Genomic DNA, 27,056 nt, shown 5'->3' on the forward strand with positions numbered 1-27,056 from the left:
TCAGCACTGAGCATGGAGCCTGCTTGGGATTTTCTCTCTCCCTCTCTCTCTGCCCCTTCCCCCCACCTCTCTCACAAAATAAATAAATAAACTTAAAAATAGATATGGAAACTATTTAAACTAGTCTTAAAACCATATTTAAAAAGTGGAATCACCCATAGACACAGTCATTATAATACACTGTGTTTTAAAACTGTATCTATAAAATTTCAAAGTACATAGTCAGTCATGTTGGTCAGTTAGTGTTATTATTATCTTTATGCCACCATATTTTGATCTAACATTTTCCCTAACCAAAGATTGTTGCTGGCCCATCTGTTTTATTTGACATTCATGGGCCATCCACAGGGAAAGAGAGCTAACCCTTCCACTGGCATATTTACTAGTAGTAACACAGAGAATCAATCTCAGGCTTTGACATGCCAACTGGTGATGCAGCCGAGTCTCACTCTACCAGTGAATCATCTAATAAAGAGAAAAATGGCAAGAATAAGAGGGAAGAATATCACCCTACAGCCTTCAGGTTTTAGATTGCTGTGCAGGGCTCTTTGCAAACAAAAAAGAAAAGAATGTAAGATGAACTGAATCAGTGCAGGAAGACAAAGTGAATTTTGTACACCTCGGTCTGAAAAAATACACATCACCAGGATTGAGCCTCAAAGGTATCTTTGAGGTAACTTAGGAATGTCTCCAAGGATGAAAGACTAAGACCACCAATGTGGAAACATCACAAGTCTGCTGAACACCACATTTGCAGAAAGGATGTTTTATCTGCCTTTATAAAATTAAGAAACAAAACCAGTAAGCAGAAAAATACGAGTTCTATTGATTAAAGTTCAGAGGAGCCTGACATGTTACTTATAAGATATATTTCGACCATGTTTCCCCTTCCTTACAGGTTCAGCGGATGTTAACTCACATGTATCTATAGTGTCCCCATGGCCTATCTCAGAATTTACAGCCTCATACTTGAGGGGGAATAATTAAGGTACTCAAGGGCAACCAGGTTTGACCTTAAACACCAGTTATGGCCAAATGGCAGTAGCCTGCATTGAGAAGGACCCTGAGGCCATTTTTGGACTCAGTAGAAAGGAGTAACATGATCAATTAATAATGCCTGTAGAGGCATTTTCACAAAGGGTAGGTTAAGAATGGATTCTGAAGACACCTGATGTTTGAATCTCAGCCCTATAACTTACCAGGTAGGCAAGGTATGATTGAACCTCGATTTACTACATACATACTATGTACCACATACAAAATAGCAATGATTAGAGGATTATTAGCATTCAATATTATATATTAAGCAAATTCCACAATGTCTCACACATAATTTTCACTTAATAAACATTATCACCATCATGAGCAGGACTAGTTACCACTGTCGCTAACTGGCGCTGCAGAGGAGAGTGGAGGCCTTCTTTGCCCATGGAGCTGTTTGTGTTCTAGAATCTGCTCCTCAACTCAAGTGTAGAACTAACAAGTAGCACACTTTGAAGATAAGGTGGCAGTAGGGAAGTGGAGTAAGTCAAACCTATATAGTTCTTCATATGACTGAATATATGAATTTGGTAGAACTAAATTCCAAACTGCAACATATTACAGTGGTGCTGCTATAACATTTTTGGACTGTGAAAGATGAGAATGTCTTTCAATAACTCATACTTTCAGTGAACTGCAAATTGATCAAAATTGGTGTATCTTGACTTAAAATAAGTCATTTGGCTTTCTCCTGACTTCCCAGACTGCTAATAACATACAGTCCCACACTTCCCATGCTCAACCCAGCTGAATAAAGGATCAAAAGGAGACTGGCTCCATCTCAAATGTTATAAGAAGCCTTCATATATTGCAAGTGTGGCTCCATCACTAACAGACAGAAAAACTCTCAAACCTAGTGGGTGATAAGAATAGGCTTCTAAATTTGATTGTTTTAGTGCTTCTATTGGTTACTGTCATCAGGCATCAGGAACTAGAATTAGGGCATGAGTTCTCAATTGAGGGCAATTTTGGTCCATGGGGAATATTTGACAATGTCTGGAGACATTTTTTGGTTGTCACAACTTGGTGGGAGACGCTACTGGCTTCTAGTGGGTGGAGACCATGGATGCTTCTACATATCTTGCAATGCACAGCCCCATCCACACGACTAAGAGTTACCTGGTTCAAAACATCAACAATGTTGTTAAAACCTTTCATTACTACGGGACACAGATCAGTGTGGACTCATTTCCTAAATGTTTCCTTCATTGGACTGAAAAATCCACGTGAGCAGGGACCATGGTTGATTTCAGTTCCCAATATAATGCCTAATACTTAATAAGGACTATATTTAGATTTCTGTGGGGTGAATGAACTGTAACAGCAGAAAACACTACAGGTCATCTCTTGTCTTCAAAGCAGAGGAGACATTTCTTCCACATCAAAGTCATGAAGTAAGGTGAAAAGAAAAGTTATAGCCAAATATGATTTTGCTTATTTGGGCACAAAACACTTAGACACTTTTAATAAATCTGTCCCTTCCTCCTACATGCCCACCTTCCCTACACCAGTAACCAGAGCCACAGCTAGACCCTAATAGTAAGTTTTGTAAACTTACCACCTAAGTATTTCTACAGTCTACTCACTTCTCTCCTTTGTTACTGCTACGAGGCATGGAGAAGCCATCATCATCATCTCTAATGGGTCACCCTGTTTTTGCTTTTGGTCTCTAACTTCCACTCTCTACACAGTAATAACCTTGCACAGGTACTAATCACAGCACATCATTCTTGTATTCAAAACCTGCTCAAGTCCTTACTGGAGCTTAAAATGCCTTATAAGGTCTGGCATCTGCCCACCTCTACATCCACTAATCAAAGCACCCACTTTCTTACTTAACCAACATATCAAGTTTCTTCTTCCTTCAGAGCCTCCATACTGGCATAGAAGGATCTTTCTCTAGATCCTCCATGGCTGGCATTGGCATTTCATCCAGTAGTCAATTTAAAAAAAAATAATGTTTATTTATTTTTTGAGAGAGAGATTGACAGTGTGAGCAGGAAAGGGGCAAAGAAAGGGTGACACAGAATCTGCAGCAGGCTCCAGGCTCTGAGCTGTCAGCACAGAGCCCGACGCAGGGCTCGAACCCATGAACTGTGAGATCATGACCTGAGCCGAAGTTGGATGCTCAACCAACTGAGCCACCCAGGTGCCCCATACAGTAGTCAATTTAAAGTCAACTCATCAAAAAAGAAATTTTCTGACTATACAGGATAAACAATGGCCCTCTCCCCTGCTTTATCAGACATATTACTTTGTTTTATTGTCTTCAGATTATGAGGCAAAATCTGTGAGCTTATTCCTGATTTGTTCAGGTATACTTGTGTGGCTGGCCATCCCTCCCTGACTAGTGTGTTGGTTCCATGAGAGCAGAAAATTTGACCATCTACTTTGCTATATTTTGAGCATAGAGCCTGGCACAAAGTAAGGGGTCAATACTTATTTGATGGATGACTAGATTTCTCAAGAGTGAACGAAATGATATGTAAATGAACTATGACAAGAAAAAAAGGCCTCATCTGAAAAGAGTTATGCATAAACTTCCACTTGCACAAACGTTTTCTAGAATTTCCAAATTAACCCCCAAATTGCATCCTTTGTTTAACTACAATCAACCCAACATAAGACTAAACATCAGAACAATTTTTAAAAAGTGGTTAACGTTTACCAATCACTAGATATAGCTCAAATTAAATTAACAATGTATTAGTATAAGTCACCTGCATTATTTTCAGGAGCACTAAATAAAAGTTCATCCTATATTTTTAAATCTCTTATAAGCAGAGATGATGAAATAATGGAATGAAAATACGTGAAATAATTTTAGTAATTCTCAATACATAACCATAGCAATAATTTCTTAGGCTTCCAAATATGTTTCGGCAATGTGGACCAGCATGGTATGAAAATAAACTTAAGTGTGTTTCCCTTTTATAGGTTTTGTTACTGTGAAAAAAAAAATCATTAAAATATTTAGTATTCACAGGCAGCGTCTGAGGCAGGACTAGGAGTGTGCCATCCCTTGCAAAAACCTGGAACATATACAAGTGTAATGTTGTTTTTTTAGGACCATGTGATATATTTGTGTTCATGTCGGCTGTAAAGAAAAGAAGCCAGAAATATGTTGGCAGTGGTTGGGAGGGTGGGTAGATGATGGCATATTGAATCCAGCATAGTCAATGACGAGAAGAACAATTGTAAATCGCCATATATACCTCATCTTGCTCTGCCTTCTGCCCATGTTTCCAACTCCAGGTGTTACCTCCGACAACATCCCCTAACTGGTAATGTTCTAAACTTGTTAGAGTCTTGGGGTACCTGTATCTTCACTGATACCACAAATCAATGTAATCCAACAGAACTTTCCACAGTGAAGGAAATGATATAATTCTGCACTAATGAGGTAGCTCCTAAACATATGTGGCCAATGAGCACCTGAAATGTGGCTTGTGCAACCAAGGATCTGAACGTTTAATTTCATTTTAATAAAATTTGCCACATGCAATGTATGCCAAGTGACTAGCATATTGCACAACACAAGACTAAAAGGCTTGTGCTACTCTGTGCCACCCCCCCCTTGTTGGTCTAGCAACATCCTAATCATCCTATAAGACTCAACAAAAATGTCCCCTCTTCAAGAATGACCCTCCTGTTCCTGTTCCCTCTGTGGTGGGTGCAATATTTTGAAAATATTCATTTATCATTCTATTATAATTACTTTATGACATGTTGTTCCTTCCAATAGATGTGACTCTCTCGAGGGCAGGGACTCTGGATCATCTCTAAATCCTTAGTTCAGTGTTTGGCACATGAGAATTATTTGACAAATATTTGCTGGATGCTCAAGTGAGAGAGTGAAATCATCTTTAGATGTGAGTAAATATAAGCAGAGCTTCCCAGGAAAGTTCTTTCCCAGAGAAGGTTTTACTGCTTCATTCAAGAAGTTGCAAACCAGATATGACCTTCAATTTGGTAGTGTTTTGCCATGTGTATTTTTTAAATGAAGAGTCTTTTTTTTTCCAGTGTTAAAAACTAATATTCCCAGGAATAATTATTAGATCTGGAAATTTTAGTCTTACATTCCTGCTTGGCAAGAATGAACCAGAAAGGAACATGCAGCTGCATCTTTTAAATAATAAATACATTCTACAGATTTTGTTTTCTTACTCCCAGCTGACTTTAATCATTTATGGTCTCTTTCTTCTGTGGGCATTTGACCTTATAACTCTAGACGCTGAATGAAGAGCCATGAAGCTCAAGATGAGACACTGATCTTTTACTTACAGTAGTAAAATAATAATAGTAACAGCAACAACAGCAAGGGCTGCTAACTTTTACTGAGTATCACATGCCAGGTGTTCTGCTAGGCAATTAATACACATTGTCAGGAAGAAGCCTTCAAACTACTCTATGACCTAGAAAATATTTTTAGCCTCATTCTGTCAGTGAGGAGACTGAGACTCCCAATGAACGAAATTGGCTATCAGCAAAAGTTTTGTCTCTAGGTCTGACTGTCGCCAGAGTCCTTGCTGCCATCTCCCCACTATAATAGCCTCACCTATCCACGTTTTTCCAGGCCTGGATTCAGACCCTGAGCATGATTCAAAGTGGGACCTTGGACAGGTGACATAACCTTTCTGTGTTTTGCTCTTCCACTAGCAATGAACTTCAGAAATAAGAGGTGACATTACCTCCAGGGGCACATGTGGGCATATGAGATGATGTAGGTGAAATACTGAACTTCTCAGGCATTTTCACAAATGGAAAATGACCTCATCTGAGTAGGCAGATAATGGCTGGGGGTGGGTTGATACAACTGGAGTAGAGAGGCAAGAAAGGTTTTAACCATTTAAAGAAAACAATGATATTGTGGCTTCTGCTAGCATCCAGCCTTAAATATCGAGGAACCCTCACCTAGGGAAAGAATGTCTCAATGGAACTAATAAAAATTTGGCTCCTTGTAGCTTTGTGCCAATTAGGTGACATTGAAAGTATGCAAGTCAATGGAGGGTTTAAGAATTGGGTGTTGTGGGCCCAGTACTGTGTCAGGCCAGTAAATGGAAATTTTTCTGTAAATATCAAGATGGTAAATAGTTTAGGCTTTGCAGGCAACATGCAAACAAACAAGTGTGGCTATGTTCCAATAAAATATTATTCGCAAAACCAGGCCATGGGCCCACTCACTATAGTTTACAAACCCTGGGCCAGGCACTATGAAGGCAGAGCAGAAGCTCAGCAGGAGACATTGTACACGCTCTTCACCTTCATCTAGCACAATAACAAAAGCAATACAAAATGGTTTCTATTGGATTCACCTCTCTAGATAGCTCCGAACCTCTGGGGTAGAGGCCTCAACAGTGACAGTGACTTAAGCAACAGGCTCTCAGTGGCTCCAGTCCCAGCCTAACCCTCAAGGGCATGCATTGTCTAGTGGATGGTTCCTCATAGCAACAGTGCAGGCTGGAGAGAACAGGTGCAGTGACATGGACTTTCAGCCACATGCTATATTAGCTCCTTGACTAAATCAACGTCAACAGATAATAAGCCTGTAGTACTCATAATGTTGGCACACAGGGATGTTAGGATTTATAAATTTTGACAAAACCAAATGTCTTTTCTCCCCCTTGTACTCTCTTTGACTTCCCCCAGGCGCCATTTCTGGTACCACCTTGCACTAAGCCATCCACTTGTGCTTGAACTGCTCACTCCTTATGTACCATGTACTCACAGGGACTAGGGGTGGCTTCTGCCTTAGGCCAAATTGTTTGGAGTCTTTTCAGTCCTTCCTTCATGTGATCATATTGAGGTTGGTTTGTCTTTTTCCAAGTGTGTGACCAGCATGATTCAAAGAAAACATTTACTTCCTGTTTTGTCTGTTAATCAAATCTTTCACTATCCTTATTCTTTTGGTTTTGTTCTCATTTAACCCTGTTTTCCTTTACAGTATTAAATCTGCTCATTTGTACACTATCTTTTGAACTTTGCTAATAGGTCTTTTATCATCCTTACTCTCCACTGTTTTACTTTTCAAGTTAAATGGTAAAAAATATGAGTGGGCACATTATTAGGAAATATCTTAGTCTAAGAGTCAGAAATCCGGAGGTTCAGCCTTAGTCTGTCCTTGCCATCTGTGGAACTCTGGGCAAATGAGTGAACATATTTGAACTTTAATTGCTTTACCTACAAAGTAAAGTCAAGTCTGCCAATCCCAGAAAGAAGCACAAGGATTGAGTTAAATATGAAAGATTTTTCTTACAACTCAGTAGTAAAATATATATATAATCCAATTAAAATGGCTCCAAATAGACATTTCTTCAAAGAAGTTATGCAAATGGCCGATAAGCATGTGCAAAGATGCTCAACATCATTAGCCATCCAGAATGGCTAATCCAATCCAAACCACGATACGATACCACTTTGCACACACTAGGATGACTATAATTAAAAAGTTAGAAAATAAATGCTGATGAGGATGTAGAGAAATTGAAACCTTCATACACTGCTGGTAGGAATGTAAAATGGTGTAGGTGTTTTAGAAAATCAGTTGGCAGTATTTCAAAAGTTTAAACCATATGACCCAGCAATTCCACTCCTATGTATATACTCAAGAGAAATATGTGCCTACGCAAACACTTGTACATGAATATCAGCATTCATGGTGGCATTATTCATCAGCAGCCTTATTCCTAAAAAAGTGAAAATCAACCCAAATGGCCATTAATTGATGAATAAATGGGCAAAATTTGGTACAGTGATGTATGAACCTTGAAAACGTGATACTAAGTGGAAAGAGGTCAGTGACAGAGGACCACATAATGTACAATGCCCATATATGTGAAATGTCCACAGTATGCAGTTCACAGACAAAGAAATAGATTACTTGTTTCCGGGAGCTGGAGGAAGGGGGATGGGGAGTGATTGCTCTTGGGCATGGGGTTTCTTTTGGGGGTGATAACATATTCTGAAATTAAATACCAATGATTGCACACTCTGTGAATGCATTTAAAACCACTTAACCATTTAACTGTACATTTTAAATGGGTAAATTATATAGTATTTTAATTATATCTGAATAAAAACTGTTATTGTAAAAATATGAGAGGTTTCTAACCTAGTGCCTAGCACACAGTAGGAGCTAAAAATGATAAATATTATTGGGGCACCTGCGTGGCTCAGTTGGTTAAGTGGCTGTTGGTTTTAGCTCAGGTTATGATCTCATGGTTTGTGGGTATGAGCCCTGCATCACGCTTTGCCGAGTGTGGAGTTGCTTGGGATTCTCTCTCTACCTCTACCTCTCTCTGCTCCTCTCCCACTCATGTGTCGCACGTGCACTCTCTCCCTCTCTCTCTCAAAATAAATAAGTAAACGCTATTTTTTTAATGGTCACTATTAATATTACTAACTCACCTGGACATGAGTTTCTCCATTTTTAAACTGTAGTAGATTATTCTGAACCTTTCGGCTCTGTTGCTCTGAGAATCTAAGTGCTTAAATATATGCACATTAAGATCTAGAGAAGGAAGATTATTGTGGGTTGGAGTAGTCAGGAAATATCTTTAAAGTTTGGACAGGGCAAGGGTGGAGGAAAGAGCTTCTAGAGTTACTGGAGGTAGAAATTCAACAGCACAAAGGTGGGAATGATTTAGTTCTCTACTGGACCCACAAGGTAGGCAGTTTGATTAAGCAAGTGGTTCACCAACGCAAGAGGCAAGTTGGATGAGGAGGTAAATTTCTATTTCAAAGGATCTTTAAAGCATTGGTCAAGAAGTTTGGATTTGCCAAAACACTAGAATGCAAGGATTTGAATTTAAGGAAAAGTAACGTGCCAGTTCACTTGGTGTAAGTGGAGAAGGCCAGAACAACGTCCAAAAGGTACCAGTTGGCGAGGGCTTAATGAAAGAGGATAAGAATGAGGTCAGAAAAGAAATGGTAAAAAAAATAAATAAATAAAAGAATTTTTTTTTTTTTACCTGGTAAAAAAGGTACATTGTAAAGGTGACAGAATTCAGAAAGAATAATCTCCTTTCTCAAGACCTAACAAAGTTAATAATAATGGCCACAAAATAATGGTGAAAGCGAGGGCAAATTTAACAGTAACCCCTAAATGGGAAATTAAGTACATATCCATGCCATAAGATTCAAAAGTAACTGGTAGGAAAAAGGAAAGTAAGAATTAATGGAGGAAGGGAGAAAAAGAAAATAAATATAATTTTGGTGTGATTTGGAATTGTATTAAAATATCTCTCCCCAAACTTCACAAAGAGATTGGGAAAAAAATATGACATTGACAAAATTATGTGATTTTTTCTTCTAATTTCACCCATAATCAAAAGAGAAGTAGACTGAGGAATATGATTTGGCAGCTTTGAGAAAGCCCCAGAAAACCTCTAGAGAGCAGAATCCCAGGACTTCTGCCTACCCAAGAATGGGAATAACTATAAAAAGTGTTTGGCAACAAAAGTTAACAGAACATGATGAACGATAGTATATAGGGAATGGGCTTCAAGAATGCGCCGGAGATGAAACCAGGCTGGGATTGTTCAGAGGGGGACAATTTATGGGAGAAGGGGATGTATTCTACTTTCAGATGCATTAAGTTTGAGCAATGTTATCACTTGAATTCAAATGTCTAGATCAACCTGACCTACAGCTACCCAAGTAGTAAGCCTTTCGTAGGTATGTGCAGGATGAATAAGGCCACTGCATATAAAATGTTAATTGAAGATGAAAAATGAAAGCAGCTGTAAACAGATTTTCGTTAAAAAAATCACTTTTTTCAAGCACTTTGGAATCAACAGTCTCTGCGATTCTTCAAAAGTTTTGAATTTCAAACTATCTTTTTGATATTATAGACCCATAGTCTGAGTCATCCTGCACTTAAAAAACAATCATGAGAAGTATATTAGAGAATAGAAAAACTGAATATGTAACTTCCTCCACTGACAGAAAAGACAAAAGAATTCCTATTTTTACAACTTATTTAAAGGCTACTTAACACTTCAAAAAGATTTATGATAGGTAGATTTTGAGATAATTATTTTCTGTACCTTGGTGTTATATAATCATCAAACATGAGAAATCAAATCAATTAACAAACTTAAAAGTGCAAATACTAATTCTTTGTGAATTTGTATGTTCAGTTTGATAGAAGCTATTACATGACTCTGAGAATGGACTTTTAATTAAAGGGAGCAAGAGTCAACCATCAGATGTGTTCAATTACGGGCTCCCCGATGAAGCTCACTGCCCTGGGTCCAGTGAATACTTCCTTTTCAAAAGACCCTCTCAAAACAAACAAGCAAACAAACAAAAAAACTTCAAAAAAACAAAACAAAACCTCTCCTCCTCCTTGTGCATTCTGACATTGGCTCTATAAAGGAATAACTAAACACTCAAATGCTCTCAAATGGAGACAGTTGGGTCTTGAGTCAACAGAGTGAGCCTCAAGGATGTGAATACAAATCCTTGATTATGTGTGACTGTGTACGTACATGTGTGTACTACATGCATATGTGTGTGTAAAACTTCTTGCACAAAGTCAGTTTTACTAATTTCCTACATTTTGAGAACATTCTTCTCTATCTCAAGTTGGGCATTTTTAACCTGGGGCTTTAAAAAATCTTAACAGTAAATGAAAATCTTTATGGTATCTGTGTAAATATTTAAAATTTTTCTTAGCTACGGGGTTTTCAGCATTCAGCAGGGCTCTCAAAGGGGTCTGTAATGCAAAATGGATCAAGAACCACAGCATGTAGGAACCCTAAAAATTAAAGACAGTCAAAATTTACTTAGTGAATCTGCTTGAGATGAAAAGAGAGCCAAATTCACAGTGCTTCTCAGCACGCGGTTCCTGGAGGCCTCAGTCAGTCAGCGGTGGAAACACATTGTGTCTCAACTGTCTGCATGACTCCCCAGCTCCTCCCACTATTATTTGTATATCCAGCTCATTATTTTCTTGATTTTTCCATCCATAAAATTAAATTCCTTAAGTGATAGAATCGATCTTATCACAGTCTTCCCTTTCTAAGGAGACTACTGTTGCTGTCACTTTGAAAACTGTAAATAGCATTCAAGATGATATTTAATTTTAAGTTTGTGCCAACATTTAGTGGAAATATCTAAGTTTTGAAATAGTAGGGAGCTCACATTCCATCTGGTGTGTTTTCATTTTATCTCCTCTTCTCAGTGAATTTTAAAAGTCAACTGCAGTGTCAATATCCTTTCTGCTATGCTAATGTGGCCTCCGTGCAGAAATCAAAGGGAGGGAGTCCTCAGGGCAAGTGGTTCTTTTTCAATTGAACTAGTTAGTGTCATAGAATCACAAAGTATCAGAGCTGACCGTGTGCTTAGAGGTAGCCGAGATGAGATGAGGCCTCTCAGTTTGAGGAAAGGGAAACTGAGCCCCAGACACAGGGAACTGGCCAAGGTCTCATTAGCAACAGAGCCAGGACATGAGCCTCTCTAGAGGCAAGAAGGCGGTCACATCCCGGAACCTGGATGGCCCTTCTTCAGAGCATACTGCCCCACGGTACTTAGTGGCTTCTGCTCTCTCTGTGGTTACTGTTGCTCACTTCTTATCCATATAAGGTGAGCTACTATTTCAAAGTAATCACTGGTGGGCCATTTCCCTCTTGACCTTCTCTTTCGGCTAACTGGAAGTATATCTACTGTGAGGAAGCAGTGTCCTTCACTCACTCACAGGGCTTCTAAGTGCAGAAGGTACTGCCCAGTACGAGAAATGATTCATGCAGGGATAAGGAGGCTAAGCTGCTCTACCTGCCCATCCCCAGACATGAAAAAAGACTTTCAAACTGGAAAAGGGACAGAACTAAGAGAGATAAAGCAAGTAAGAGACAAACAGAGACAGAAAGAGAGAAAGCTCATGAGCACACTCTAGGGTACTATGCTTCCACCCTTGCCCTTCTTCCAAATCCCATGCTGAACCCTGAGGTTTGAAGATACATTAATTTGATACTTCCTGCTGTAACAGATTTCTAAAAACTTACTGGCTTTAAACAGCACAGGTTTATTATCTTAGAGTTCTGGAGGTCAGAAGTCCAAAATAAGTCTCAATAGGCTAAAATCAAGATGCCAGCAGGTATGAATTCTTCTCTGGAGGGCCCATGGGAAAAAATCTGTTTTCCTGCTTCAATGACCAAGGGAGTCTTTCTCAGCCTGCATCACTTTGACACTGACTGTTCCACCTACCTTATCCACATTTAAGGACCTTTGTGATTATATTGGGTCCACTCAGGATAATTCAGGATAATCTCCCTTTTTTAAAGTCAGCTATTAGCCCCTTAAATTCTATCTGCCACCTTAATTCTTTGCCATGTACCATATTTACAGGTTCTGGAAGTGAGGGCATGAGCACCCTTGGTAGACAGTCATTCTACCTTTCACAGTGACTTGCTGGAAACCTCCTCTTTGGATTGGGAATCCAAGAGTAGAAGGTACTGGTACCCAGCTTTCCCCATCTACAACTCTGGCAGCACATTGTTCCACAAAGAGAACGATCAAGTGTTGTAGTGACAACATGAGCATCTGCCAGGGAGTCCCAAATCTCCTTGCAGGTCTCAGAAAAGCATGGAAGAACAGAAAGACATTTCTGTGTCCAGGAGAAGAATGTCGAAAAGAGTGCAGAGTAAGTGCCCTTCCTGTGTTGTGACCAGAGGCCTTGTAAGAACCATGGACACCTAGGGAGACAGGAGACCATGACCATCAACCCTCAAAGGATGGTTGCCATGCTTGTGGGTGTCAGCATGGATGGAGTATACACCTGAGGACCAGGCAGGCAGATTACTTACACAGCAGAGGCCAAAGAAACAACAGCCAAGGACTACATAATCCCTGTCTGCCCCACATGACATGTGGCTCACAATGGCCCCAGAGAGCAGAATGCTGAACCAAGAGGTTGTAAACCAGAACAGGGCTGAATTATAGGACTGAGCTGATTCAGATGGCACTGGATTTGCTGACCTGAACTGGCCCTGGGCTGATGAAGTAGTCTGCTATCATGACCACGAATTAAACCCAACTTGGGGATCAAAGAATGTTTCATTTTTGTAGAGTCAAGTTGGTGATTGTGAAATTAATAACTGGTATGGGCCACTAGTGAACCTCAGAAATAGTAAGGGATGACCTGGTGATGGAGAAAAAACTGAAGACAAAGTGACTAGGGAGAACGAGACTTCAGAGCATTATATCTAATGTATTCTTTCTTGTGACTCTGAGCAGGAGCTCAGGGAAAATGTTATCCTGAAGAGTAATTTTTTTAACTAACAAGTCAGAGAGTGGAAACCTGACAAAGGCCACTTCTCTGGGCATTTCAGTTCAAGTGGTAAGTCACGAACAGGGATCTCCCATGAGGGATTCACCAAAACTAAAGTCTATTTCTTTCACTACATTCACCAGCCAACTACCCATAAATGATGGTCTTTGTCAATGAGTGAAGAAGAACACAATGTCTGACTATTAAAAAATTACTACCTAATATTATATTTAAATTACAGAATTTTGAACATTCACTATATAAAGTTTGGGAAATGCCAAAGAGTATGAAGAAAGAAAACAAGAGTGACCTATGATTCCATATCCAGCTATAATCAATCTCTCTCTCTCTCTCTCTCTTTTTAATGAGGGAGAGGGTGCACATGCACATGCACTTGGTGGGAGAAAGGGGCAGACAGAGAGGGAGAGAGAATCTTAGGCAGGTTCCATGTCCAGCACAGAGGTGGGGCTCAATCTCACCATGAGATCATGACCTGAGCTGAAATCAAGAGTTAGACACTTAGCTGACTAAGTCACCCACGTGCCCCCACAATCCTTTTTAATTACTAGAAATATGTGTTTCCATTCTATTCTCAACCTATATGCCACTATTTTCATTCAATATTATATCCCAATATTTTACAACATTAAAATTATTTTAAAGCACTCATCCATATATATGAATACATACCATTAAAATATATTCTTCTATTTTTTTACTTTAAATTATTTCCCAGGTAGAGAGTTTTCAAATGAAATAGATAAGTTATACAAGTTTTATAGACACATACTCTGAGGTAATGTGGAAACTATGATACCAATAACAGCATTTTTGAGCCTACAGTGGAATAGAATAGAAATATCTATTATATTCTTGGCAGGGTGTTGACACAATTCCAAAATATGAAGGTGGATGAGGACTATTCTATCTTAGATTGATTTATCTCAGTGCTGGTGGGGCTTTCAGGGGCTACTTTTCAAACTAATTGCAGGTAGATTCCAGAAATGAGTACCAGGTCCAGAGCTGGCCTTTGTGATTTGGTTCTGGAGTTACCAACAAAGTCACACTGTACCTCCAGACTAAGGCCTGATATTCCAGCTTTAAAATCCTACTCTCCTCCCATAAGGCTGTGTTAGTTTGAAAAATACTTTATCATCTCAGGAAAGTTAACAATGTGAACTGTTCTCGTTACAATTAAGATACGGTTTCTTTCTTGAGAGGAGATTTTGACAGAAAAGAAGGTAGTACCCAAAAAGCAAGTGGAGGAATTTGCAGCTGACAAAGAAAAGCCACAGAACTGAGAAACACAAGAACTAGGCTCTGAATTTCGAGGGTCAGGGAAGTAACAGATTCGGTTCTGCAAATGACTTTGAAGAAACTACTCCATCGAATAGTGGGATTTATTGGGTATGAAGAGGTAGGGAGGACAAAGGGGATTAAAACTCTTCTGGGAGTTCACAGAGGCAGCAGAGTGAAAGAGAACTGGGTAGTATGACTCCCCTGTCTGTTTTTCTCTCCCCACTCCCCTCTCCCCTTTTTTTTCTTCCTTCCTTCCTTCCTTCCTTCCTTCCTTCCTTCCTTCCTTCCTTCCTTTTCTCTCTCCTCTCTTTTCCCTTCCCTTCCCTTCTCTTCCCTTCCCTTCTCTTCTCTCTTCTCTCTTCTCTCTTCTCTCTTCTCTCTTCTCTCTCTCTCTCTCTCTCCCAGATGACCTCAGAAAAGTTATTAGGTTTCTCTGTGCCTCAGTTTTCTTATTCTTGGAGATAAATGTACTCACTGCTCCACCCTGCACTTCATGGATGCATGACCTCCTCAGCATGCTAAAGTCATAAACACACCATAATTTCCCTCTCCATTTGAGGATATCACCAAATGTCCCTCATTTTTCTCAAGAAGTTGAATTCAGGTGTATACCAAATCACTAATCGATGAAACTACCCAAGGTCTTCATGCTTTTGACTTTGAGATGAGACTTGAAAGAAGAAACTATGCCAGTGCTGCAGGGAAGGAAGGCAAATTGGTAAAGGGCAGACACATCGTGTGGACAGAAAATGTCATAAGGAAACGTTGGGGCACTTATTTCAGGTTGTTACAAATGAATTCAGCCTCAGTCTTCATATCAACTGATGAGGCCAAGATTACTGGAGAAGCCAGTTGAAGGTTCATGCATGGATTTGACCTAACTGTACACATACCTCTTCAAGGTCTCTGAAGAGTTTTCTAAAAAGAACCAAAATTCTTTTAAAGGAAAAAGAAGATTCAGGAGCAAGGTTTCATTTCAGGGAAAAGGGAATATTCAATGTAAGAAGCGTTTCCAACAGGTACTAGTACAGCTGGCCTAGAAGATATTTATGGTCCATTGAGAGTTGTAAGCAAGGACTGTTTCTTTTTGAGGAAGAAAAAGGCAGCAATTTTCTCTTAAATATTTTAGTGTGTTATCATGACATGAATACACTATAAGGCATGCAAAAGTATTTAAGAGGTTCATTGCACAAAACCAGCTCAGAAAGGATGACCTTGGGAATTGTAGAATCATATATATATATACACATATATATGTATATGTATATGTATATGTATATGTATATGTATATGTATATGTATATATATACGTGTATATATATACGTATATATATATATATGTATATATATATATATATATATATATATATGAAGGAGCTATAATAAAGTATCTAGGTGGGGACTAGTTGTTCATATTCAAAAAGCAGAGAACATGGCTAACTTTGGAAAATGCCAATTTCCTAAACTCTAAGTCTTATTAGCTGCTTAATTAGAAGTGGTGTGTCCAGGACCTATGGGCTTAGTGAAAATCTAGGATATGTCTGTTTGAGCGAATGTCTCCAAGGTCAAACAGAGATCTTGAAACTGCTTGAGATTTAGCATTGGGAGTCTAGAATAATCACTCTAGAAAAAATCTAGAAAAAATCACTCATCTCACTATCTTTGAGTTTTCAATTAAAATGAGGGATAATATTTGCCTCAGACCAAAGGCTTTGTAGTCAAATGGACTGCAATAAAATTTTTGTCATGAACTAGTTATAAGGTCTTGAGACAAACACACACTTGCTGTGATATTTAGCTTTAATTGAAAGGTATTAATGATATCAACCCTGCAAGGATTAAGAAAATTCAAGTAATGTATGTATAACACCTAGCACAGGGTTCAGCACATTGTAGACTCTCATTAAGTAATGATGACATTTTTATTCTATTAGTATTTTTCATTAGTCCTCTCCCTAGGAAACAGGATTAAGAATTAGAATTGTTTATCACTATTCACCTATTATTTACTCCTGGAAGCAAATTCCCTTCTCCCATTTCAAAGATGGGAAACATAAAAGATATTGAGATTTAAATAACAAGTTCAGCATTAAAGAACTTGTAACAAACCACTCTACTGACCCATCATGTAGATTTTAGAGCTAGCTCTGCAGGTATAGGAGCCTTTTCTAGATTTTCTGGATTAGAAAGAAAATCTGGCATCTCTCAACTTACTCCTCTAAATCTAGGGGACCACAACAATCTCAAAACAGTAAGGTAAAGCAATCTGAAAGTCTTGGAATAAAATTATAAACCAGAATTTCTTTTTTTCCAGAAGGGATTCTGTCATTGGAAATGTTTGCAGGTCTGGACAGTGTGGGCTGCATACTTGTGGCAGCTTAAAAGTTTAATGTGGTCACAAATTATTGAACTGCTATGTCTCTGAAGGCTGTTGGCCCACAGGCAGGCATAATGACAGTCACAGGTAATGACACTAAACCTGCATGACCTCCCCTTGATGGGTCCCTTGCATTTGGAAAACCTCCTGGGTCTCCAGAGAATGTAGCTTCTGGACAGTCACCTACTTCAGCTTCCAACTTCTCACTCACTCATTCCTATCAGCTCTTTAGAAGTTTCTCTGATAATAACAGAACAGTAATAATACTGCTAATAATTACATAAATAATAGCCAACATGTATTAAGCATTAACACTGCATCAGGCATTATTCTAGGGCTTTATATGTAGTAAATTATTTTATTCTTCCAGCAGTCCCATCACAATCCCCATTTTACAGATGAGAAAATTGAGGTGAGAAACAACCAATCTGGATCTGGAGTCCCCAGCTTTAAGCCTGACAGTGCCTCAAAAATACAGTTAATGGGTTTGTTTTCAAAATTGGAAAAAAGTATGACCACATGAATAATTGGTGTTTGGACCACCCATAAAGGATTAATGGCCCAAAGAAACAATAATCAAAACAGTGGTTCCCCTGTCCTCCAAAATTCATGGGTTATTTTGTGAACATCCCTGGTGAAATTAGCAAAAAGATAATTAAAAAATTTTTAAAAAGAATGTTGGGGCTCCTGGGTGGCTCAGTCGGTTGAACATCTGATTTCGGCTCAGGCCATGATCTTGCGGTCCGTGAGCTGGAGCCTTGTGTCAGGCTCTGTGCTAACAGCTCAGAGCCTGGAGCCTGCTTCAGATTCTCTTTCTCTCTCTCTCTCTGCCCATCCCCCACTCATGCTCTGTCTCTCTATCTCTCCCTCTCTCTGCCAAAAATAAATAAACATTAAAAAAAATAAAAGAATGTAGAATCTGTATAGAAGAAACCACCTGGTCATCTTTCAGATCATTTCACTGTTAAAACTTCCACAAAACATTTGATTAGGGATGACAGGACCTAAGTCAACTGTTCGATGACATATTTCTTGTGTTACCTTCTGATTTTAAGGAGCAGGAAAAATAAATTATTATCCTCTGGATATGGAGGGCCAGGGTGAAAAAATTAAGAGGTTTTGCATTAAGTTGCACTTTATGAAAACAAATGAAGTTGTTAAGATTTAAAAAGCTCTTAAATTGCACTGTCCAATTTGGCAGCCACTAGAGTAGCCATGTGGAACTAGTCTCAATGAGATGTGCTGGAAATATAAAACACATATTGGATTTCAAGGACTCATACAAAAAGAGGATGTAAATATCTCATTAATAAGGTTTTGCATTAGTTACATGATGAAATGATAACCTTTGGTTACAGTGGGTTAAAAATCATATCATTAAATTAATTTCACCAATTTCATTTCACTAGTTTTAATGTGGCTACTGAAACATTTGTAACTACATATTAACTCATATTATATTTCTGTTGGGTGGTGCTTCTCTAATACACAATGTGCAAAGTACAGACTGGGAACATTGTAATTGATACGATCTGATGATGACACAAGTAAGGCTACATTTTGGGCCCACAGGCTGGGATTCCAAAAGTCAGGCTATGTTTCCAGGGCCCCGTGTGCCTTTTCTGAAGCAGGTAACTTGGAGGCCTCGTATTCTTCTCTGCTGGAATGTGACACATGATAGATTCAAAGAACAGGTCCTGCTGCAAGCTAAGGGGTAATAAGACTTATTCATAAAGATTATTATAATTAAGTATATCATTCTTTTGTCTAAAAAATGACAGTTGATAACTGAAAAGCAAAAAAAAATCCAATGCTTTGGGGCTTTAAAATTATATTAGTTTTTACCTTTCTTTCATCCTTAATTCTTGCTTATTTTGCTTTTCATCTTTTTTTTTTTAAACATTTATTTATTTTTGAGACAGAGAGAGACAGAGCATGAACGGGGGAGGGTCAGAGAGAGAGGGAGACACAGAATCAGAAGCAGGCTCCAGGCTCTGAGCCATCAGCCAGAGCCCCACGCGGGGCTCGAACTCACGGACCGTGAAATTGTGACCTGAGCCGAAGTCGGCCGCTCAACCAACTGAGCCACCCAGGCGCCCCTGCTTTTCATCTTTAACAGCGAGATCAAGTCAGGGGCACCTGCACAACTCAAATGGTTGAGCATTCGACTTTGGCTCAGATCATGATCCTGCAGTTCGTGAGCAGTTTGTAAGTGTGAGCCCCCACATCAGGCTTGCTGTTGTCAGCACAGAGCCTATAGTGGATCCTCTGTTCCTCTCTCTCTGCTCCTCCTCCACTTACTCTCTCTCAAAAATAAATGTTAAAAAATAACAATAACAAAAGAGACATCAAGTGAAATGTTTGGGGACTTTTTTTCTTTGAGGCCATTATAATTTTTACTGGTACAAAAGTGCCAATGCCCAATTCATATCTCTTTTCCTCTTGCTATACTTGTCCATTTCTGTACATAATTTATTCCTCCAATAACTTTTCCTATCCTTTTCCCCTATACTTTCAACTCTCAAATAAAATAGATTTGGAAAAATTTCTCATGTGAGATAGTTTTCTTTAGTGGACCTAGTCTCCAAGTTTACTAAAATTTTTTGGACACTCTTAGTAAGTGACTGTTTATAGTTAAGTCAAGAGCCTTGAATATAAACCTAATTTAAAAATTAAAAAATTGGGGCACCTGGGTGTCTCATTCGGTTAAGAGTCCAACTTTGGCTCAGGTCATGATCTCAGTCTGTGAGCTCGAGCCCCGCCTCAGGCTCTATGTTGACAGTTCAGAGCTTGGAGCATGCTTCAGATTCTGTGTCCCCCTCTCTCTCTGCCCCTTCTCTCCCCACGCTCTGTCTCTCTCTGTCTCTGAAAATAAATAAACCTTAATTTTGTAAAAAAAATAAAAAATAAAAATTATATAAATGATCCAATCTTCAATTACTGATGCTAGTGGAGGTCTGACTGCAGCATTGAGTGACTGAAAGCACAAGTGTGACGGAGGTATCTCAGCGAGAAGGGCTTCATAGAGCAGGCACTTGCCTGCTGCATGATTTTACAGATTTCTGCTAGGCTATATATGTTTGGAGAGAATATTCACTGTGGAAGGCAGAACAGACCCTGCACAACAAAGCCTTATTGAGAAAACATGGAGTGGTCTTACTTTGATATGATGGATAGAATGGCATGTGGTTACCTTTTTGCTGCTTATTTCTCATGAATATGCAATTGAACATATTTAAATGGAGAGGAGAGTAATGCTGAGAAAACTGACACAGGGTGGCAGTCCTCAAAGCCGACACCAGGAAAAACCATAGAGGTGGCATCCTTTGCCTTGAGGTACATCCTGTAGATACCTGTCCTCTCTTTTAAAAAAAAAAAAAAATTAATGTTTATTTTTGAGAGAGAGAGAGAGAGAGAGAGAGAGAGAGAGAGAGAGAGAGAGAGAGCGCACAACTAGGGGAGGGGCAGAGAGAGAGATGGAGACACAGAATCCGAAGCAGGCTCCAGGCTCTGAGCTGTCAGCACAGTCTTGTATCCAATGACTTTGTGATTCTCTCTGGAGGCCCCCACCCCACCATCACCACCATTATAATCCTGCATTCTTCTCAACATTTCATATGTGGTAATTAATCTGAATTGTATACTCCCCAAATTATTATCTCTACTAGGAAAAATGGGAAGAAATAATTTGAAACCAGATGAATACTTCTCTCCTAATCTGACATTCCTCTCTTCCAAGGGACAGGAAGATTTAAATGAGTAATAATCTGACACAGGAAAGGGTAAACCAGATGTCTACTAAATTTTGTTATCAATAAAATAGGTAGCCAAAGAGAATTTGGAGATCCAACCAGGGAGAATTTGATGTCAAAGATAATTAAATTATATATTTATTTGTTGGTTATATCACATAAAGATTCTTTGAGCTAGACGTTCTCATATTATAATACCTTTCTATGGTGACAGATGATAATCACATTTCTTATGGTGAGCCTTTCATAATGTATATAATTCTCAAATCACTCTGTCATATACCTGAAACTAATATACTATATGTTAACTATGCTTCAATTAAGCATTTAAGATTGTTTTAGGTTTTCATGAATTTAGAAGAACCCATGGAGTTCTTGTTTTATTCTTTGCAAGAGGTAACCAAGTCAAAAATGCATTCCTCAGTATGAAGACATCATTGAACCCAGAGGAAAAAAAGCTAATTAACTGTCTCATTGAAACACTCCTTCCTTTTTGGAGTCAACTGGGGACCCATGGACTTTGAGCCCATTGTCAAATGGTGTGTGAAAGAGATCCAAGTTCAACAATAAATATTATCAGCAATATAATAGTTTTCTCCAGCCCTCAGGGCCAAATGACCTGCATTTTAGCAAATTGATTTTGTTCATGCATTGTGTTAAGCCAAGCAATTGTTTCCTATGGCATGCTTGAACCCACAGTTGCTCTGTCTATGAAATTCATGGTTGAATTGTCCAATTGCTGATTGCTATTCCCATTTGCTTTAATAATAGTCACTTCCTTCATCAGTAATGGGTTTTATATACAGTGCACAATCACAACCATTCAATGTCACCCATAAACATTTGATGAATTGTCTAATACAGTTATGAGAGTTGCTTATTTGGGACGCAGCTAGGGTAAGCCTTACAGAGTTAATGAGATGATGTACCATGGCATTAGGCAATGGACATTTCCCTCCCCCACATTAGCTGTATGTTCTCTTTTAACCAAGGACCCATTTATGTCATTATCATAATCTTCATCAACTTGTCAAGATAATGGAGGGCCCACTGAGTTCAGAGAAGGCCTCACATAATTCATGGAAATTTCAAGAACATAGATATAGAAAGGGTTTGGGAGCAACGGACAAATAAGATCTGCATGGAAAACAACACAGAAAGGGCTTTATAATAAAAATTTTGTCTTGGAATGGGTGGAATATGAACTCAGTTTTGAGGGAGTGGAAGGAGACTCATTCTCTGAAACCGGGAAGATACATCAGTGAACAAAATGCACAAAGACAAATCCAGGACAGAAAGCTGGAGGAAGAACAGATAATGATAATCTCAAGAGATGATAATCGAGGTCAAAATGAAAGCAAGAGAACTCTCAAGCCTGCTTTTGGCAAATCTTACATCTGTATTTGTTACAGATACACAAGTCTGGGTTTTTGGGTGAGACAAGTTAATTTTGACACATGACTTGTTTTGATCCACCAGACTTGCTTAGCAATCAGACGAGGTTTATAATTACTCACCATCTTTCTGATATGCAACAAGATGAAGCTGTGTGCACATTGATTTCTGACCAATAGAGCCTGTTCCATAAGTCTTCCACTAGATTAACCTCAAATGGCTGACATCACCATGTCGGAATCTTACCCAATGTAGCTATGAGTTAATAAGTTGATCCCCTGAAAATCAAGATGTGCTCTCCTTTTAAATTACCTTAGGACTAGTAGGGAATGTCAAATTCTTCTAGTTCAACACCTCATTCCCTCATATACTCATTCATTGAACAAATATTTCTTGAAGACCTCCTCTATGCCAGATTAGGTCCCTGTTCCCAAGTCTTTACAGTGCAGCTGGGAACACAGGCACTGAATACTAAACTAATAAATTATTTCAAATGTGGTAACTATTAAGAAGAAAATAAACATAACAATAGAATTTCTGCAGAGAGGATAAGAGATTATCTATCTTAGATGGGTTGGGGTGATCGATGAAAAGAACTCTTCAAAGAGATGACATTTGAACTGAGATTTGGATGAAGACATGAAGTCACTTGAGGCGAGAGGCAAAGAAAACAACATGTGCCAAGGCCCTGAGGTAGGAACAAGAATAATCTGTTTGACAAAAGCAAGCGGGTAGAGAGAATGAGACTTCAGGATGCACTGAAGATGACAAACTCCCAGGGCCATAGCACTATATGAGTAACCAAGGAGGTAAAACAGAGGTTGTAGAGAAGTGACGTGCATAGTGGACTAGACAGATGATCCTGTAGAATAGTAACACTTGAGTGGTAGAAAAAAGAGGAGTAGGCCAAGAAATGGGCATATCTCAAAATCCAATGCCTTCAGTGGCCAGACACGTATCATAAACATGTGAAGCAAGTCTTGGTAAGAGACAGGGATTTGTGGGGAATGTAGGGACCTGAAGAATGCGTGACATACCTAAAAGCATTCAGACTCATTAAGAAATACTTGGCATGCAAAATAAAATACATATGAGGAGGTGAGCAGAGCCCATGGACCATCAATATGCAACAATGAACTGGAGGAAAAAGTAGGAAGCAGGCTGAGAAAGAGAAAAATCAATAGAGTATGGTCTCACACAAGTCAGAGGTGAGCTATACATGTATTTCTATGAACAACACAAAAAGTTTGTTTTATTAGTCAGTGACCCAAATGCTGTAATACTAACAACAACAAGAATACCTCACACTATTTGTTACAGAACTTGCCTAACCTAAAAATAAAGGTAATCATCCAATGGGTCAGATTTGTAAAGATAGGAATCATAGAACTAAGTGGTCCCTCCAAGGACTGGATGTAGAGGTCCACCTGAAGAATCATGGCCATCTGTGCTTGCATAGATCCCGGAAAGGGAAGCTCCACCCCCCCCCCTTCACACACACACACACACACACACACACACACACACACGGTACTAAAAATGTTTATTGCTTTCTATCAATTTGATCTGTTGTTATGTGGCGCTGGTATCTGGCTCCTTTTAGCCTAGAAGTCCCAAATCTCCCCTCCCCCAACTCCCAGAGTCACACAGAGCATTTAATACTTTTCCCACGTACCAGCCCTTCATATATTTACAAACAGGGACTCTGTCACTGTCTTCCCTCTGCAAGTTTTCCTTTCTCTAAACAAAATATCCCCACCTTCAACTACTCCCCAGATCACTGTGTCCAGACTCTGCTATCCCAATCACCTTGCTGTGAACCCTCTCCAGTTTGTCACCATCTCTCCTAAAACAGCGCCCAGGGAGAACACCATATTCTTAGCCAATTTACAACCTAAGGCTTCTTTAGGTATCATTTTCTATTTCCACAGCAGTAGGAACACAATTACATTTTATCAAGCTCAGTCTTCTGCTGTCCCTGTTCCCTACTCCCTACCCTTCATGGCAGTTTGTTTGTTGTAGTTCCACGACAAATGCATAATCTAGAGTGAGTGCCCCCATCAGCATAAAGAATGCTGTACCTCATCACTCTATCATTCCTGATTAAGATCATTCAGTCTAATGTACATTATCTCTTGTACCAATAATGCTTGTGCAATGCTTCATGCTGCCTGTGCCACTTTCAAGACATTATCTTATTATGTACTCAAACTATATTTTTGTATAAAAAGGAAGATGAATCTGAGAAAAAGCAGTTAAAAGTAGAGAGAAAATTGGAAATCTGACCCTTGAAAAGAGTGTTGAATGGAAACATCCAATGACCTGACTTCAAATCCAAGCTCTCCATTTACCCACCAAATGCTAAGTTTTTAAAAACAAAAGTAATGATCATAAGAAGAGAAACACCTATTAATAGATGCCTAGTATGTACCAATTCCTGCAATAAGCTTTTCAAGTACAGTGTGTCATATATTTCATATAATAGTCTTTTGAAGGGTATTAGCTCCATTTTAAAGATAAGAGAATTAAAAACAGAGCTTGAGTGACTTGTCCCAGGCCACAAAACTAGCAGGTGGCACTTGGGTTTAAACCTCACTCTTCTGGTGCCCGAAGTTCAATCTCTTCATAATTTCATACCACCATCTCCCTTAGTGGGTATTGTCTATACTGCATGCGACTTACTGGTTAATTGAAAAAAAGAAAAGAAGAGAACTCTTACAGTAATTCCTTCTCTTGGGATGCTTCTCCAAATAGGTAGGAGGCAGGAATATGTGCTGCCTCATCTCTAGGGCTAGAGATGCTGTGAAAGCAGGCACACAAGGGCAAAAGAGTAAGGAAGGAGAGAAAGGCCATGCACCAACCTCAGTGTTGGACATCGTGTCTCGAACTGGGCTGAAATGTAGCCCCATAGCTCCTGTCATGAATGCATTCAGAATATAAATAAGATTTCAAGGTGACAGTTCAGCCCAAGAAAACAGTGTTTTCAAGCACTTTTAATAACACTTTAGCAGTATTCACTTGTATATAAATCATGTGCTAATTTATTCATTAAAATAGCCTGTACTTGGCAACATTTTATTAACCTTAGTTTATGCTAATATGATCAGTACTCATATTTTTTTAAAAGGCATCTCTTTATAATTACTCCATAATTCTGATTTTCTTCCAACGCAAACTAAGCCCTTACTAACTCCAAGTCACATTCCACATCTAACGAAAATGAGTTCAAATTACAATATTATAGGATATAACTTTGAGAAAGCACAAATTTGGGAGAGAGACTATTCCCAAACCTAGCCATGCATCAGAATCTCCTGGGCACTTGCTTATGCTCTCATAACTTCTGATTTCGGTATGCCTCTGCAATCTACTGGGTCAGACTCTCTAGGGATGGTATCTCTGGAGAAATGAGATTTGCAGCAACTGGTCCAAAAACCAGTACTTAGGGACGAGTCACTAGAGCATTTCCACCCTGCACATTCCTCCTGCAGCTCTTGGAAAAAACAGGAAGCACAGTATAGTGAGGGACATCCCAAAAGCATGATCATCAGTCACCACAAAGAATCTAATAGATCCCAGAAAAATTAATTGTAAGTCTCATTAACTGATGACCCCTCAGTCTTTATTGTCAGGGTCTGGGTAGCCACTTTAATACCAGTTATTGCCAAGAAATACTATAATTTTTTTAAATGACACATAAATACAAAAAATAAAACCCTAAAAATATAAAACCAGGTGGGGATAAACATAGGGATAGAGCCACATGATGAACAACCAAATTTTTAAAAATGTATTTTAAACATTGCTCTCCAGGGTTTAGAACAGGAGCGTCAAATAGGTGACAAAAATGGCACCTCTTTCTTCTTTGACATCTGTGTTCGACATTGTTAACCAATCACAACATTTGTCTTTGTTTCATCCAGAAAAGCCTCAAAACCCTTTCCAACCAAGCATCTTAGGGCACCACTGTCACGTGATCATTTGGGGAAAATACTTGCCCATCACTGGCTACAACAGGTAGTTAAACTGAAATTATCTTCCAATATTTTATACCAGAATAACCCTTATAGGCGACATACCCCACAGAGTGAGACAGACCCCTGAAATTTCTCAGGTACATGAGGCCCTAGGACCAGATCACCTTGTTACTTCATCTTTGTAGAGGTTTCACATTTCTGTGTCTGAACGGAAATTTCCAGAAGTCAATTAACTGCTAAAGTGTTTATGATACATGGGCAGCACTCATTCAAACCAGCTGGTTTCGGGTAACAATAATTCAAAGTTTTGCTTTGAATAAATGTTAGGAGAGACAAGCTGAGTTCCAAAGCATCTCTAAATTAAATAGTATTTGACTAAAAAAAATAATATGTGAATCAGCTTGATTTCCATTGGTTGGCGGCACTACCGATTTTCTCCTATGGAGACTCTGGGCCATATTTCCAGACAATATTTAGTGTCCTCGTAAATGATAGGGCAGAAATCACAAAGACACTTGGTTTCTGCCACATTTACTTTGAAAAGGAAAATCACTATGATTCATTTGTCTTTGATTCCCATAATGGTCATTCCTGGTTCCTTGGCTTCTACTGCCACTTCCCGAGTCATATGGGGTGGAATCCCACTTAAGACCATATATCCAGGGTGACACCTGGTTCATCAGCTTGATTTCATCATACTGACAGCCTCTGTGATCAAATAGTAAGATCAGAGAAAACAGACCCACCTCATCATAGACGCTGTCATTCCTGTGAAAGTCTCCAGCCTTCCTTGGAAGAACGTGGACGTGAACATGCTAAAAACGTTCAAGAGAAAAAAAAATGAAATGTGATTATCTCCTCGTATATTTCTAGACTTGACAGTGATGCTCCTATGAAGCCCAATTACTCAACATTAGTTCCTGCTGGATTATTTTTCAGAGGGA

General features: G+C 39.0%; 1 protein-coding gene across 8 annotated transcripts in view; it reads right to left on the minus strand.

The window, feature by feature from the left end:
- The window catches only part of FHIT (fragile histidine triad diadenosine triphosphatase), a 1,407,040-nt gene that overhangs the window by 152,884 nt on the left and 1,227,100 nt on the right, over positions 1 to 27,056 (minus strand). For 7 of the 8 annotated variants that reach the window (XM_053896965.1, XM_019469878.2, XM_019469876.2 and 4 more), the window contains one exon: positions 26,859 to 26,927. The exons of the other annotated variant lie outside the window; for it this stretch is intronic. In XM_053896965.1, the coding sequence (XP_053752940.1) occupies positions 26,859 to 26,927 (69 nt within the window). The remainder of the gene's footprint in view (positions 1 to 26,858; positions 26,928 to 27,056) is intronic. 8 annotated transcript variants of the gene reach the window in all.

Source organism: Panthera pardus, unplaced genomic scaffold (genome assembly GCF_024362965.1).
Source record: "Panthera pardus isolate Hobbes unplaced genomic scaffold, ASM2436296v1 HiC_scaffold_8, whole genome shotgun sequence".
Lineage (NCBI taxonomy): Eukaryota > Metazoa > Chordata > Mammalia > Carnivora > Felidae > Panthera > Panthera pardus.